General features: G+C 43.2%; 1 protein-coding gene across 2 annotated transcripts in view; it reads left to right on the top strand.

Moving 5' to 3' along the window:
- Positions 1-17,479, top strand: part of KIAA0100 (KIAA0100 ortholog) — a 141,191-nt gene that overhangs the window by 15,835 nt on the left and 107,877 nt on the right. For both annotated transcript variants that reach the window (XM_040338514.1, XM_040338513.1), the window contains exons 2-5: positions 3,331-3,463; positions 6,817-6,866; positions 7,055-7,217; positions 13,644-13,762. In XM_040338514.1, coding sequence (XP_040194448.1) covers positions 3,331-3,463; positions 6,817-6,866; positions 7,055-7,217; positions 13,644-13,762 — 465 coding nt within the window. The remainder of the gene's footprint in view (positions 1-3,330; positions 3,464-6,816; positions 6,867-7,054; positions 7,218-13,643; positions 13,763-17,479) is intronic.

The raw sequence follows: 17,479 nt of genomic DNA, 5'->3' as shown, positions 1-17,479 counted from the left end.
CTGAAATGACAGTTGCTCTTTTTGTAACCCGACCCAGAGTCGCCCCCGAAGTCGTGCTGCTGCAGTGTGAACCGACTCTAAATAGAAAACTATCTGTAGTTGGATTTTTACTCCAAATGCATTTTTTCGGGCTTTCACATTTGAGTGAGAGGAGAGGCACTTTGAAGGCTCTATTTTTAGCGCTATAGCGCCTCAGTGTGAAAGCAGCTTTTTTTTTATTTTATTTTTTTCCTGCAAAAAAAGTGCATTTATAAATTATTGTAAAAAGAACTTCACCTTTAACATGAATGTAAGCAATACAGGGCTAGATTCGGTTAGGGGCGCGCATAGTTACGGCGGCGCAGCGTATCGTATTTACGCTACTCCGCCGTAAGTTAGAGAGGCAAGTGCTGTATTCACAAAGCACTTGCCTTCTAAGTTACGGCGACGTGTATCGTAAATGGGGCCAGCGTAAGCGCGCGGAATTCAAATGTGGATGAGGGGGCGTGTTTTATGTTAATTCTTGGTGACCCGACGCGATTGACGTTTTTTACGGAAGGCGCATGCGCTGTCCGTGTACATATCCAAGTGTGCATTGCTCCAAAGTACGCCGCAAGGACGTATTGGTTTTGACGTGAACGTAAATTACGTCCAGCCCTATTCGCGAACGACCTACACAAACGACGTAAAAAATTCAAATATTGACGCGGGAACGACGGCCATACTTAACATTGCGTGCGCCACCTAATAGCAGGAGTAACCTTACGCCGAAAAAGCCTAACGTAAACGACGTAAAAAAAATAGCGCCGGGCGTACGTAAATTTGTGAATCGGCGTATCTAGGTCATTTGCATATTCTACGTACGCCGAAAAGGACGGAAGCGCCACCTAGCGGCCAGCGTAAATATGCTCCCCAAGATACGACGGTGTAAGAGACTTAAAGGGTCACTAAAGGAAAATTTTTTTTTTTTAGCTAAATAGCTTCCTTTACCTTACTGCAGTACTGGTTTCATGTCCTCATTGTTCGTTTTTGCTTTGAAGTTGCTGTAATTCTGCTGTGATCTCCACACTTCCTGGTTGCCTGTTTCCTTATAACCATCGTACTGGGAGCTTTTCACTGTGGTCTAAGCTGTCATTACTGTGTGTCTAAAACTCCTCAGAACCAATCAGATTCATTTTAAAAACAAAACACTGCCCTGGATTTGTTTGTTTTTGTTCTGTGAGTCTTCCCGACTCACCTCTCACCCGGAACTTCATGTATGTACCTTTAAAACCAAAAGTGGAACTAGAGGCACATTATATGATAGATTAAATTAAATGTTTAATCATTTTTAAAAGGAATCAGTTAACTTTTATGTCTCTATACCCAATAAACAGTCATTTCAGCAAAAAAAATGTTTTCCTTTAGTGACCCTTTAAGCCAGTCGCATCTTAGGCTAATGTCGGCGTATCTTGCTTTCTGAATACAGAAAAAAGATACACCGGCGCAGCTTTGAATTTACGCGGCGTATCTATAGATACGCCGGCGTAATTCATTGCTGAATCTAGCCCACAGTGTTTACTGGCCTAGACCTGTAACAACAGCCAGAGGTATATAAATGGCTTATGTAAGACCCCTTTCACACTTGTGCGACTTGTCCTGTGACTTGGGACTGTAAAGTTGCATGACAAGTCGTCATGATTTCCAATGATAACCATTCATATCTGTGCGACTTCAAAGTAGTCCCTGTACTACTTTGGTCCGACTTTCATGCGAGTTGAGGTCCATAGACACAGGCATTCCCTGGAATTGCGCGACTTTTAAGTTGCGGCAGTGTGAAAGGGGCATAATGTCCCGTACACACGATTGGGCTTTTGCCCGGTCAAACCCGCATCGGAATTCCGACGCAATTCCATTGGAGTAAAAGAGAATATGTTTATGTAAACTCCAACGGAATTTCTCGGAATATCCGATGGGCATACTCACGGTCGATATTACGATCGTGTGTATGAGGCATAAGAGGTTTGTTTTGCAAAATTGTTTGTCGCACCTAGCTATAATAAATGGATAAATGCCTTTTCAAGGTAATGAGTGGTGAGATCAAAACAAGTGCTGCTATTGGTGACCTACTGAAAATGCTGTTTGCTGTGCTGCCATTTTGTTTCTCTGGTTTCAGTCACTGACCTGGGCAAGTATGCCGAGTGACATGTAAGATCTTCATCTGCATGCTTGTTTTTTTCTGAACTAGAGATTCAGATAGCATTAAATAAAGATAAGCATGACAGCAGGGCAACTTTCATCTCTAAAGGAGAACCAGCGATGACAACCTTGTATCCTTTGCTGATAGGGTAGTGTATGCTTGGGACAGATTTCCAGCAAAGGTAGTGGGTCAATAGGCAGTGAATATAAACTTAAAGTGGATGTAAACCAAAAAAAAAATTATTTTGGATGTCACAATGTAGAGAATAAGACTTCCTATCATCTGTGCCCAGTCTTGCCACACAGAGTTAATCCAGCTCTGAGCAATCCTCTTTTTATTGTTCAGGGAAATAAAACAGACTTCTAGATAAAAACATCATGCCTCTGCCTCTGGATGTCATGCTTGTGGCTGTCAGAGTCTTGCTATGCCTCATGAGACTTGTAGTTCTGCAACAGCTGGAGGTCTGCTAATTGCATATCCCTGCTTTATGCCGCGTACACACGATCATTTTTCGGCATGAAAAAAACTTCATTTAAAATGATCATGTGTGGGCCTCACATCATTTTTCAGGTTCTGAAACACGACAAAAAAAAAAATTCGAACATGCTGCATTTTTTAACGTCGTTTTAAACGATGTCGTTTTTAAGGTTGTAAAAAATGATTGTGTGTGGGCTAAAACGACGTAAATTACCCGCGCATGCTCAGAAGCAAGTTATGAGACGGGAGCGCTCGTTCTGGTAAAACTACCATTCATAATGGAGTAAGCACATTCATCACGCTGTAACAGACAAAAAAGCGCGAATCATCTTTTACGAACGCGGAATCGGCTAAAGCAGCCCAAAGGCGAATGGAACTTCCCCTTTATAGTGCCGTCGTACGTGTTGTACGTCACCGCGCTTTGCTAGATCATTTTTTAAAAACGATGGTGTGTGGGCAACGTCGTTTCAATGATGAAATTGGGAAAACTTTGTTTTTTCGACATGCTGAAAAACATTTTTTTTTTCATGCTGAAAAATGATCGTGTGTACGCGCCATTAGATCATACTTGAAGGTTTATGCTCAAAATATCTTCTAAAGATAAATAAATAAACTTAAAACTCAATGGACCACTTGTTTTTTTTCCTAATTTTACTCCTTTATGTTTCTACATATTTATATGTACTTTATTGCAGATGGCTGCTCTGTCGCCTGGCAACGAGCTGGTGTGAGAGAAAACTTGGGGCCGAGTTAAGAATCGGGAGTCTGGGGTTCCTACGGCTCAATAACGTCAGTCTGAAGTTTGGAAAGCAACAGCAGCAAATCTTGGTGAGCATGTGATGAGCTTCCTGGGAAGTGAGCTGAACAGGAACTGTTTTTTTTTTCCTATGTTCCTTTTACATCCCTGGAGTGATAGAACTTTCAGTAAATAAGGAAAATCACTTCCTGTTTCCTGATATCTTGACATTGGCAGGGGGGTTTAATGGAACAAGCCACGTATTTCTTTCATTCCCTAAACAGAATTTGAAAAAAAAAAAGCTGGTTAGGTGGCCAATGTGTTGATTTTCTTAACCAGATGCCCATAATTATTTGTTGCCTTTGCCCACCCTGTTTTATTCACACATTTTTTAAGCATTTTCAGAATTCAGCTATTGCAACTTTCCCTATTATAGCCATATATCGCAGATACTGAGAAGAGATATTCATACTGCCCAACCTGCCCAGAGGCTGGCAGAGTATTCCCATCCTGAGCATCCCCATCTTGCATGCAGTCCATTGCATGTTCTGTAGGAGGCTGGAGAACAATGCTTGTGCCACACAACCACCATATATGCCTGCAAAGCTCTTATTTCTTAATTTGTGGTTTCCAAATTTCGGATCCTATAATTTTTTTGTCCGCTTGTGTAGTTGCCAAATTACGAAGCAAGATTGGGGCACTCAAAGTGTGTATGTCCTGCCTGCTCTGGGCTAGACCAAACCATATAAAGCTTAGAGGAACTCCAGGGATTTTTTTTTTACAATGCTGTACAGCCCACACTGCGTGGCTTAAAGGGGTTGTAAAGGTAAAAAAAATGTTTTCCCTAAATAGCTTCCTTTACCTTAGTGCAGTCCTCTTTCACTTACCTTATCCTTCCATTTTGCTTTTAAATGTCCTTATTTTTTTCTGAGAAATCCTCACTTCCTGTTCTTCTGTCTGTAACTCCACACAGTAATGTGACACTTTCTCCCTGGCCTCTTGAGGGGGTGAGCAGGAGGGTCAGGGCACTATCTACTTTGCAGATAGAGAAAGGAGCTGTGTATTAGTGGGCGTCCTGACACTTCTGCTCGCCCCCTCCCCCCCCTCAAGAGGCTTTCTCCACACCAGGGAGAAAGTGTCCCATTACTGTGTGGAGTTACAGACAGAAGAACAGGAAGTGAGGATTTCTCAGAAGAAATAAGGACATTTAAAAGCAAAATGGAAGGATGAGGTAAGTGAAGGAGGACTGCACTAAGATAAAGGAAGCTATTTAGGGATTTTTTTTTACCTTTACAACCCCTTTAACTGTTTGTTTTTGTCTTGGGGTGAGGAGAGTGGAGATAGACTTGCCTAATCCGCAGATCCTCCAAGCGCAAGACCGGCCTTTTCCGACCCTGACGTTAGGACAGCAGGAACAGTCCACCACTGGACGTGGGAGGAGCGCTGTTTTCTGGAGGATCGAAGGCTATACTTGATCCTTTCTGTGCACCCCTGGACAAAACCCCTGCAGGCATGGGAGAACATTTTTTTTTTTCCCCCTAAAGCTCTGCTTTAACCACATCTTGCCTGGGCTATAGCAAAACGGCGGTGGTTTCATTATCCTGACATCATATGACGTCCAGCTGGATAAGCCTTCTGGCGATTGGTAGTGTAGTGTGTCGTTGTGACACACCGCATCTCCGATCTCAGTAAAGAGCCTATCGGTGCCTCATCATCCATGCTGCCACATGAGTGCCTGTCAGTGAAGGAGAAAACTTGCTTATTTACAAAATGTTATTACAGAAACAAAGAGAAACTTTTTTTTCAACTTTTATTTTATTTTATTTGTTTAGCAAAAAATAAAAAGTGGTGATCAAATACCACCAAAAGAAAACCATTTGTGGGGAAAAAAATTATAAAAATTTCATATGGGTACATTGTTTCATGACAGCGCAATTATCATTCAAAATGCAACAGCGCTGAAAGGTGAAAATTGGCCTGGGCAGGAAGGGGGTGAAAGTACCCTGTATTGAAGTGGTTAAATGTTCTCTGCATATGGGATATAGGCTTATTCTTAAGGTAGTTGCTACAGAGGGCCTGGGGTTGAGTTCTGAAAGTGCACTTAAAACAAATCTGAAAGACATGCTATTAAACAGCCAACAGGGTCAGTCATCCTAAACTGTTATGCCTCATACACACAGCCGCTGGGAAAACTGCTATGACAGCTTTTGGCCAGGAAAACCGGCCGTGTGTATGCTCCATCACCGTTTTCCCGACAGGAAAATCGCTGGGAATCCCGGCGGGAAAAATTAGAACATGTTCTCTCTTTTCCTGCTGGGATTCCTGGCGGTTTTTAAGTTGGCAGTTTAACTATGGGGAAAACACTGCCGTGGAGCATACACACGGCCGGGTTTCCCGACCAAAGCTCTCATGGCAGTTTTCCTGCCGGGAAACCCAACCGTGTGTAGGCTACCGACCAGGTTCTCGGTTTTCCCAGCGGACTTTTGATAGCCAACAACAAAAGCTGTTGCTTAGTTGGACAATCCGAACTACCTGGTTTAATCCCCCCTTACCCACCCACAGTTAGTTTTAAAGAGGCATTCTTCTTAAAGCGGAGTTCCACCCAAAAGTGGAACTTCCGCTTAACCCACTCCTCGCCCCCTTACATGCCACGTTTGGCATGTCATTTTTTTGGGGGGCGGAGTGGGGGCTTCAGGAGGAGTGGGACTTCCTGTCCCACTTCCTCCTTCCACAGAGGGGCTGCTAAGGCGAATAGTCTAATCGCCTTTAGGCAGCCCCTCCCTGTAGGCGATCGCCTGGGACACGTGACAGGTCCCAGGCGATCGCCTGTCCAATCAGATGGCGCAGCGCCGCTCGCGCATGCGCAGTGGGTGCCCGGCCGTGAAGCCTAAAGCTGTCACGGCCGGGTGCCCACACTTAGAATGAAGGCGCCGGCCGGAGAGGGGGGGAGAGGAGCGGAGCCCCGGCCGGTGCGTCGCTGGAACGTGGAGCAGGTGAGTGTATGTTTATTAAAAGCCAGCAGCTACACTTTTTGTAGCTGCTGACTTTTAATAAACATTAAAAACGACTGAATCTCCCCTTTAAAGATTGACAGTCAGAAGTACTCCCCCCCCACTATATAAATTAATAAGTGGAAGATTGGCTTTAATGTTAAGTAATTTGTTAGTGGAATATGAACTGTGTAAACCATAAGGCTGGTCGAAAGGATTGACATTGATTAATTAAAGATCGCAATGTGTATGACCAGCATAAGTAGAGTGTGTTTTTTTTTAAATGAGAGGGTTTGTGCATTTTTTGTGATATTGCTGCTGTTCTGTTGTATGGTCATTTTAGGCTCGCTTAGCTGACATCGTCTATAAAAGGCCAGAAATATTTTTCTTTTGTTCCTTTGCAGTTACACTGAAACACCACTGTAATGTGATATTTATTTTTTTGTTCCATAAAGGAAATTGATAGCATCTGTGTGTCTACCAAACTACTGAATCATGAGTTACAGTAAGTACTTCGCTTTTCCTATTATAATCCATGTGTGTGTATTATCTTTCCTTGGACAAATGCACTCATTTTAGCTTTTGTCTGTGTTGCATGTATTTTTGTATGATGCTTATTTGTTTTTTTGTTAGAATGCAATTCATGCATTGTAGTCATTGTGTGTGTACTTCTTATTCTTTTTTTTTTTTTAGTCGTTATTTTGCCCTGTGTTTCGGAGAGGTGCGTATTCGAACAGACCTTCAAGGATTATCGCTGCCTCACCAAAGGACACCCAGGGCTCCTTCAGAAGCGGCCCCAGGTAGAAGTGGGGACAACACATCAATTAGTCCATCAGTCTTAAAAGTTATATCGCAAGTAAGTTTAGTAGTTTTATTTCTCCTATGTTCCACAAAAAAAGTAACCTTTGCCTTTTTTTATTCAAAGATTTTTTTTAACAATTTGAAAGTGTCTTATGATGAGTGCTTTCATTGGTCAAAAGTTCTTATCATTGCTCTTTTACACACCCTACTCTTCCCAGTCCTCTCCTGATGGTGACATGTGACTCTTAAACTGGGTACATCTTATGCAAAGTCTGTACAGTTTGCTCCTCCATAACCTATACTATTCTTCTGATTCATCAGCGCTGGTTTGTGTACTGGCTTCCACAGGTCCTGCTATATATGTAAGCCTACATTTTGTTACCATATTTACGTTTTTTAGTCCCCAACACAATGCCAAATGTTGGGATACCCTCTTGAACAGTGGTTCTCAACCTTTTAGTGCCGGGACCCTTTGATAAAATATCCCAAGTTGTGGGGACCGCTAACAGTAAAAAAAAAATCGTAGTGTGGGTTATCGGCACCCAAAGAAAGACAAGTCCCTTCCACTCGTACAGTATTAAAACCTCATATGGTACATTTTAGGATGCATCACTCTTTCTCTTTGTTCTCCTTTTTTTCCCTTTTCTCTCTCTCTTCTCTCTTCTCTCTCTCTCTCTCTCTCTCTCTCTCTCTCTCTCTCTCTCTCTCTCTCTCTCTCTCTCTCTCTCTCTCTCTCTCTCTCTCTCTCTCTCTCTCTCTCTCTCTCTCTCTCGCCTCTCCCTTTCTCTCGCCTCTCCCTTTCTCTCGCCTCTCCCTTTCTCTCGCCCCCCTCTCTCTCTCGCCCCCCTCTCTCTCTCGCCTCTCTCTCTCGCTCGTTCGCCTTCTCGCTCGCTCGCCTTCTCTCTCTCTCGCTCGCCTTCTCTCTCTCTTGCCCTCTCTCTCTTGCCCTCTCTCTCTCTCGCCCTCTCTCTCTCTCTCTCTCTCTCTCTCTCTCTCTCTCTCTCTCTCTCTCTCTCTCTCTCTCTCTCTCTCTCTCGCCTCTCCCTTTCTCTCGCCTCTCCCTTTCTCTCGCCCCCCTCTCTCTCTCGCCCCCCTCTCTCTCTCGCTCGTTCGCCTTCTCGCTCGCTCGCCTTCTCGCTCGCTCGCCTTCTCTCTCTCTCGCTCGCCTTCTCTCTCTCTTGCCCTCTCTCTCTCTCGCCCTCTCTCTCGCCCTCTCTCTCTCTCTCTCTCTCTCTCTCTCTCTCTCTCTCTCTCTCTCTCTCTCTCTCGCCTCTCCCTTTCTCTCGTCTCTCTCTCTCTCGCCTCTCCCTTTCTCTCGCCCCCCTCTCTCTCTCGCCCCCCTCTCTCTCTCGCCCCCCTCTCTCTCTCGCCTCTCTCTCTCGCTCGTTCGCCTTCTCGCTCGCTCGCCTTCTCTCTCTCTCGCTCGCCTTCTCTCTCTCTTGCCCTCTCTCTCTCTCGCCCTCTCTCTCTCTCTCTCTCTCTCTCTCTCTCTCTCTCTCTCTCTCTCTCTCTCTCTCTCTCTCTCGCCCTCTCTCTCTCTCTCTCTCTCTCTCGCCTTCTCTCTCTCTCTCTCGCCTTCTCTCTCTCTCTCTCTCTCTCTCTCTCTCTCTCTCGCCTTCTCTCTCTCTCTCTCTCTCTCTCTCTCTCTCTCGCCTTCTCTCTCTCTCTCTCTCTCTCGCCTTCTCTCTCTCTCTCTCGCCTTCTCTCTCTCTCTCTCTCTCTCGCCTTCTCTCTCTCTCTCTCGCCTTCTCTCGCCTTCTCTCGCCCTCTCCTTCTCTCGCCCTCTCCTTCTCTCGCCCTCTCCTTCTCTCGCCCTCTCCTTCTCTCGCCCTCTCCTTCTCTCGCCCTCTCTCGCCCTCTCCTTCTCTCTCTCTCGCCTTCTCTCTTTTTTTTTTCTCTTATTCGTTCTCCCCCTTTTTCTTTCTTCCTCCCCCCTCTTTTCCTCTCCATTCCATGTATTGTTTTTTTTATTCCTTCTGTTACTCATTGGTAGGGGGAATGGGATGAGTGGCAGTGCTGGTAGAGGGAATGGGATGAGTGGCAGTGCTGGGGGGAGTTCTGATAAGCCAACTTAGGTGCTCTTGATCAAGGTCATCTGCTGATCTGAGAACTATAGCAGGGAATTTTAATGGCAACTATAAGTACAGGTAGTGTAACTCATTGTGTCTCTGACTTTGTGAAATCTCATAGAAGTGACACCCTGCTGGGCAGTCGCAAAAAGGCTGGGAGAGTGGTGCAGGCTTCAGGAACAGCCCAGGATTCGGTGACCCCTGGCAAATCCTCATTTGACCCCCGAGGGGGTCTCGACACCCAGGTTGAGAACCACTGCTCTAGAACCTAATGCTGTCTTTGTGCCTGAATTGAAATCAACTACAAAGACACTTGAAGGTCTGAGAGATGTCCGACACTAAGCCCTGGTTCACACTGGTGCATTTTGAAATCTCCGGCAATGGCACCGTCCTAATCAGCTATGACTTAGCACTGAGTACTAGTGCGAAACGCGTCAGTTATGTGTCCTATTTCCTTGCTGTGGCTTGTAGTGCTTTTATCCGATTTTACAAATAAAGGCAACAAAATAAGTTTTTCTTGGAGTGCGGCTGTCCAAACATTTTTTTCATTCCTACCTGCAGCGCTGTACCAATTTCAAAAAGTAGTTTCTGTACTACTTTTTGCGATTTCAGGCCGCGGTTTACATTGACGTCTGTGCATCTCTGTAATCACGGCCGAAATCGGGACTAACAGGCGGGAGTGAAACCGTGCAAGTTCAGCTGCCCAGTGTGAACCTGGGCTTAAGGTTGAACTATTTGGCATCTGTCTATTTCTGAAATCGGAGTTTTAGATGAATTCATGGTTATCGTGGCTATAAATCAAAGAATATACGGTAATCAAAGACGATGGTTATAAAATAATCGAATTTGATATTGTGTACCATGGCACTAATCAACAATATATTGGTTTTGACCTGGCTTGGACCATTGTGTTTGTCAGACTCTTGACATTGCCTTGGAACGGAATAGGCAGATATTGCTTAATAATACATAAGAAATATAGGCAGAGTAAATAAGACAACTGAACATAATTTCATAACGTTTAAGGCAGAAGGGCACTATAGGAACATTTGCTATGGATGTTTCAAAAGTCTGTATCGCTCTAACTTAGATAGGTAGTAGTATTTTAAAAGATAAGTTCACTTTTTTAGAAAAAATAATAAATGCACATTTTTTGCAGGTAAAAAAATATGCAATTATTATTTTTTGTTGCAGAAGCCTGTAAAGCAGGGGTCGGCAACCTGTGGCACTCCAGATGTTGTGGAACTACATTTCCCATGAGGCATTGCAAAGTTGGCAGTTACAATTACTCCCAGAGGCATGATGGGGTTGGCAGTTACAATTGTAGTTCTGCAACAGCTGGAGTGCCACAGGTTGCCTACCCCTGCTGTAAAGCATTGCACCAGCGATCAAGCAGATCACTAATGCCATGCAGGTCTGCCTTGTACAAGGAAGCCGATACATGCTGACAGAATGAATGAACTACCACAGCGCTCACAGTGCCGTGGTAGTTCATTAAAAACTATAAGCTGACAGCCGTGAAGGCTGCCAGACCTTGTAGTTTTCCATTCACAGAGCGCTGTGAATAAGTGGCGCAACCGGGTGGGCAGAGCCCCGCACGGCCACATTTTTTTTTTAAATGTTTGACAGCTAGCAGGTGGAGAAAAACCCCCACTAGCTTGCACAGCGAGGATCGGGGAGGTGCAAGGGCCGGTACATTTTAAACATGTCACATGTTTTACCCCGAATATGGGTGTAACAAATTATGAGAGGTGAACTTATCCTTTAACCACTTAAGGACCGCCTCATGTACATATACGTCAGCAGAATGGCACAGGCAGGCACATGTACGTATATATACGTGCCCTGCTTGACGTGGGTCGGGGGTCCGATTGGGACCCCCCCCGTACATGCAGCGGTCCCCGTGGCTTCAGGAGCGATCCGGGACGACGGCGCGGCTATTTGTTTATAGCCGCTCCGTCGCGATCGCTCCCCGGAGCTGAAGAACGGGGAGAGCCGTGTGTAAACACGGCTTCCCCGTGCTTCACTGTGTCGGCGCATCGATCGCGTCATTCCCTTTATAGGGAAGACACGATCGATGACGTCATTCCTACAGCCACACCCCCCTACACTAGTAAACACACACAAAGTAAACCCTAACTCCTACAGCGCCCCCTGTGGTTAACTCCCAAACTGCAAACTGTCATTTTCACAATAAAGAATGCAATTTAAATGCATTTTTTGCTGTGAAAATGACAATTGTCCCAAAAATGTGTCAAAATTGTGACACAAAAGTGTCCGCCATAATGTCGCAGTCACGAAAAAAATCGCTGATCGCCGCCATTAGTAGTAAAAAAAAAATGCAAAAAAACTATCCCCTATTTTGTAAACACTATAAATTTTGCGCAAACCAACCGATAAACGATTATTGCGATTTTTTTTTTTTTTACCAAAAATGGGTAGAAGAATACGTATCGGCCTAAACTGAGGAAAAAAAATGTTATATATGTTTTTGGGGGATATTTATTATAGCAAAAAGTAAAAAATATAGCTTTTTTTTCAAAATTGTCGCTCTATTTTTGTTTATAGCGCAAAAAATAAAAACCGCAGAGGTGATCAAATACCACCAAAAGAAAGCTCTATTTGTGGGAAAAAAAAGATGCCAATTTTGTTTGGGAGCCACGTCGCACGACCGTGCAATTGTCTGTTAAAGCGACGCAGTCCCGAACTGTAAAAACCCCTTGGGTCTTTAGGCAGCATTTTGGTCCGGGGCTTAAGTGGTTAAAGTGGTTGTAAACTCTGTTACACTACTTTTACCTACATGTAAGCCTCTATATAACAAAGCTTACCTTGTAGGTACTGTGAATATCTCCTAAACTTGCACGGCCCACTGGTGCCATTTTTTTCGGGTTTTGTGCCGTGACCGGCGGCTTCCGCATGCATGCGTGGGAGTGACATCAACAGTAGCTCTGTGATTGGCGGGAGCCGCGAACCCGGAAGTAACTCCGGTAGATGTCGGTCGTCTACTTGGAGTGCCAACGCCGATTCAGGGCATCATTCTGAGGTAAGTAATTCATAAAGAGCTAGTTTTTTGTTCCCTAGGTTTACAACCTCTTTAAAGGTCTGCTGTTCCACATACCAAATGTCAAATTAAAGTGGTTCCTAAGCATAACGCTGGATATGCATCTACCAAAAGTCGGCCGGTTTAGCAGGCTGAACTACCGTCCGTGTGTGTCCTGCTTTCTGTTCAACAGAAGTTGGTATAATGACTGGCTTCTTTCAAATAATGGTCATGCTGGAAAACCAGCATCCAATCAGTGGGTGTGGCCAGTGGCTACAATGCTGATCCGTGTATTCTGGTGTGGGGGGGTGGCGATGTCGGAATACAAGGACCCCTGCATCAACATTGCTTGTGTTGATGTGCTGGGATTTGTGAAGTTTTTTATTTTATTTTTTTCAACTAGGGTGTGTATCCCTGCTTAAGTGTGTGTGTGTGTGTGTGTGTTTTTTTTTTTTTTTTTTTTTTTACTTTAATGCATTTTTTGCATTAAAGGTAAAAAAAAACCCTACTACTTGTCCCCTCCCATCCCTAAACTCTCTTACGTAACTCCTTTCACCATCCAGCACTGTCCTGGTTGCAGCCCATTCTCCTTTCTTCATGGTGTCAGGTAAATCTGTGGGTGTTGTCACAGATGGGACATACATTTTTGCCTTGTTTAGAAAATACACCAATTGTTGTTGTTAGGCGTCGGCTGCAAAAGTAGCCAGAAAAGGTCTAAGGGCGTTGGAAAACTTCAGCTGTTCAGAATGAGGCAATTAAGGCCTCTATAAGTAATCCAGAGGATTACCACTGATTTGCTGCATCCTGAGGCTTTGTGAGTAAGGAGAGCAGTAGCTGAAAGTCTTCTGAGGAGGTGATTGATTTTTCTGTGTGATAAAAATCAAAAAGAGACTATTGTTTTTCTGCTGTATGACCAGCAGTGCCTGCCCAGTACTAGGCTGTGCCAGACTCCCTAGATAGGTTCCTGTGTGGTGAAGGTAGACGCCCCAAGTGGCCAGGGTTTATTTTATGTTTGATTTTGTTTATGCTGTTTGGATGCTTGCACTTGTCTTACCGGCGCACAGCCTGATTCAGGAGCGCATTTGCACACTGGCCCCCCCTTCCTAGCACCACACTTGCTGAGGTGGACCCAAAGGAGAGAACAAGCAGACAGCACTCCAGAAGAGGGACACCTCTGATTGCACAGAGCAGGTAAGTATACCCTTTTTACATTTTACTAATAAAAACATTAATAATCTCACTTTAAGGAGGGCAATTGATTTTAACAAAAAAAGAACAAAGCAGAAATGTAATAAGAATTAAAATTGAATAATAATAAAATTTAAAAAAATGTTACATTATTGATATTTTTCTGTCTCTTGCATTTCTGCAGCTGCTGTCTATACATCTGGACTCTGTGAATATTATGGTTCTTAACGTAGCCGAGTCTGAATCTTTGTGGCATGTCACTTTTTCGAAGATAAATGTAATCCTGGACAGCGATGGGAAAAAGTAGGCAAATACTTTTACTACTAGTGTTGAAATGTAACCATACTGTGTATATCTTCTGCATTTCCATTGTGCTTGACTTGCTGCAGAAATATGAAAGGAATGTAACCTTTGGAATCTTTGTCAGTTAGTAATGTTTACAGAAACTCCTCTGCCATCAAATAACAGTTGATATATAGATCTTGGAGTACTGGTCATTGTATAGTAAGTAATACAAAGAGAAAGTTGGCTGCGGCAAACTGTTAAATCATCAAGGTCCTTACTAATTTGTAGTCCTAACCCACTGAAATAACAAACAACCAAATTGTCAAAAACTGTAAAAAAAAAAAAAAAATTGCGATTAACAGATTTGTTTGTGTAAGCCCGCTTAAAGTAAATGTGAACACAATTGCTAAAATATCATATAATCTTTAACATGAATTGGCAAAGTTTTACCAGGCCATTTTTTGCATTACGGCACTGTACCCAAATATAATTTATAGGGTTGTCCCGATACCACTTTTTTAAGACCGAGTACAAGTACCGATACTTTTTTTCAAGTACTCACCGATACCGAATACCGATACTTTTTTTTAATCTCATGTGACAGCAGCACATGTGTCAGTAGTTTTTTTTTTTTTTTTTTATCTTTAACAATGTTTTTAATGTTTTACAATTTTATTTTATTTTATAATGCTTTTTTTTTAAGGGGGCGGGGGTGGACCGTGTCGGTGTGTTTTTTCTTTAACTTTTTTATTTTCTACAATAATTTTTTTATTCTTTTTGTTTTTTTATTCTTTATTTTATTTTTTTCAGCCCTGTTGGGGGGGCTTTGGTGAGATATCAGGGGTCTTAACAGACCTCTGACATCTCCCCTTTGAGACAGGGAAAGGGACTAGGGACACATGTTCCCCTGTTTCTTTCTCAGCAGCATCAGCTGCGCTGAAAATGAATGGAGTGAAGACAGCGTCTTCTCTTCATTCATAAACTGAAACATTGTAATCACAGTTTACGATGTTTCAGTTATGTGAATAGACAGAGTCAGTGACCACTGACTCTGTCCATTCGGAGCAGTAAGGAGCCGGATTTACCGGCTCCTACCCCGCTCTCCATCCTGATGTTTCCAGGGGGTGGAGGAGGAGCACAAAAGGGGAGAGATACATGGCGGAAAACACGGTGGGATACACGGCGGGGGGCTGGAGGAGGACACAGGACAGTCAGCGGTGATCGTGTGTGGGGGAGTTACAAGCACCGATCACAGCTGATTTTAAAGGGGGGGGGGGGGGGGTGTAGAGAGAAGGGAGAAATTAAATTTTAAATCTATACAGCGGTGATCGGTGCTTGTAACTTCCCCACGCACTGATCACCGCTGACGGTACAAGTATCGGGTGAAGCATCGGGAGCATTTGCCCGAGTACAAGTACTCAGGCAAATGCTTGGTATCGATACCAATACTAGTATCGGTATCGGGACAACCCTAATAATTTATGTCCTTTTTTTCCACAAATAGAGCTTTCTTTTGGTGGTATTTGATCACCCATGATAACATTGCCTTCCCAGAGGGCATCAGTGTGGCCAGGGCACGTTATCTATGCCCTTTTAGGGAAGCCAGGAAGGGGAGACATGCAAGATAAGTAATCGATTCTATTTAAAATAAACGCATGCTGATGTGAATTTTAGTAAAATGTGGAAAAGGTTCGCTTTATAGGAGTTGTAAAGGCAGAAGTTTTTTTTAATCTTAATGCATTCTCTGCATTAACCACTTGACAACTGGGCACTTAAACACCCTTAATAACCAGACCAATTTTCAGCTTTCGGTGCTCTCACATTTTGAATGACAATAACTCAGTCATACAACACTGTAACCAAATGAAATTTTTGTCCTTTTTTTCCCACAAATAGAGCTTTCTTTTGGTGGTATTTGATCACCTCTGCGGTTTTTATTTTTTTCGCTATAAATGAAAAAAGAACGAAAATTTTGTAAAAAAATGAATTTTTCTTCATTTCTATTATAAGATTTTGCAAAAAATGAATTTTTCTTCATAAATTTGGCCTAAAATGTATACTGCTACATATCTTTGGTTAAAAAAAAAAAAAAAATTTGGATATTATTTAGTCTGGGTGAAAGTTATAGGGTCTACAAGCTATGGTACCAATTACTGAAAATTGATCAATTTGATCACATCTGAAGTACTGACGGCCTATCTCATTTCTTGAGACCCTAACATGCCAGAAAAGTACAAATACCCCCTAAATGACCCCTTTTTGGAAAGAAGACATTCCAAGGTATTTAGAAAGAGGCATGGTGAGTTTTTTGAAGTTGTCATTTTTTCCCACAATTCTTTGCAAAATCAAGGTTTTTTTTTTTTTGTTTTTTTTTCCACAAAAGTTTCATATTAGCAGGTTATTTCTCACACACAGCATATGCATACCACAAATTACACCCCAAAACACATTCTGCTATTCCTCCCGAGTATGGCGATACCACATGTGTGAGACTTTTACACAGCGTGGCCACATACAGAGGCCCGACATGCAGGGAGCACCATCAGGCGTTCTGGAACACCCAGACCAATTCTGACATTCCTCTCCTACATGTAAAAATCATCATTTATTTGCTAGAAAATTACATAGAACCCCAAAACATTATATATGCTTTTTTAGCAAAGACCCTAGAGAATACAATGGCGGTCGTTGCAACTTTTTATCGCGCATGGTATTTGCACAGCAATTTTTCGAACGCATTTTTTTGGGAAATAAAACAGTTTTGTGCTTTTTAAAAAAAAAAACATTAAAGTTAGCCCAATGTTTTTGCATAATATGAAAGACGAAGTTACGCCGAGTAAATAGATACCCAACATGTCACCCTTCAATATTGCACACGCTTGTGGAATGGCGCCAAACTTCGCTACTTAAAAATCCCCATAGGTGACGTTTTAAATTTTTTTACTGGTTACATGTTTTTAGTTACAGAGGAGGTCTGGGGCCAAAATGATTGCTCTCGCTCTAACGTTCGCAGCGATACCCCACATGTGTGGTTTGAACTCAGTTTTCATATGTGGGCGGGACTTACGTACACATTCGCTTCTGTATACGAGCACGCGGGAACAGGGGCGCTTTAAATATTTATTTTTTATTTTTATTGTTCATTTTACTTAATTTATTTTAGTTTGACACGTTTTTCCCCAAAAATAAATGTTTTGATCACTTTTATTCCAATTACAAGGAATGTAAACATCCCTTGTAATAGGAATATAGCATGACAGGTCCTCTTTACAGTGAGATATGGGGTCAATAAGACCCCACATCTCACCTCTAGGCTGGGAAGCCTGAAAAAAAACAAGAAAAAAAACGATCCTGGCTTCGATCGCAGCGGTGAGTCAGAAGAAGCACCGGAGGGCGAAGGGAGTGGGGACGTCCCTTTTTGCCTCCCGTAAGAACGATCAAGAGGCGGAACAGCCGCCATGATCGTTCTTATGGTGTAGAGAATCGCCGGCTGAAAAAAATGATATCTGAATGATGCCTGTAGCTGCAGGCATCATTTAGATATCCCTGCACAAAGTCAAGGACCTCATATGACGTGGGCGGGAAGTGGTTAAAACACATTTTTTTCCCCAGAGTATTTTCTGGGTATTGCAAAGTATTGGCCGGGGTATTGCAGAGTATTGGTGCGGGGGTATTGCAGAGTATTGGTGCGGGGGTATTGCAGAGTATTGGTGCGGGGGTATTGCAGAGTATTGG

This window comes from Rana temporaria, chromosome 2 (genome assembly GCF_905171775.1).
Source record: "Rana temporaria chromosome 2, aRanTem1.1, whole genome shotgun sequence".
Lineage (NCBI taxonomy): Eukaryota > Metazoa > Chordata > Amphibia > Anura > Ranidae > Rana > Rana temporaria.
The sequence above is the reverse complement of the archived record's forward strand: the minus strand, read 5'-3'. Positions and strand labels throughout refer to the sequence as shown.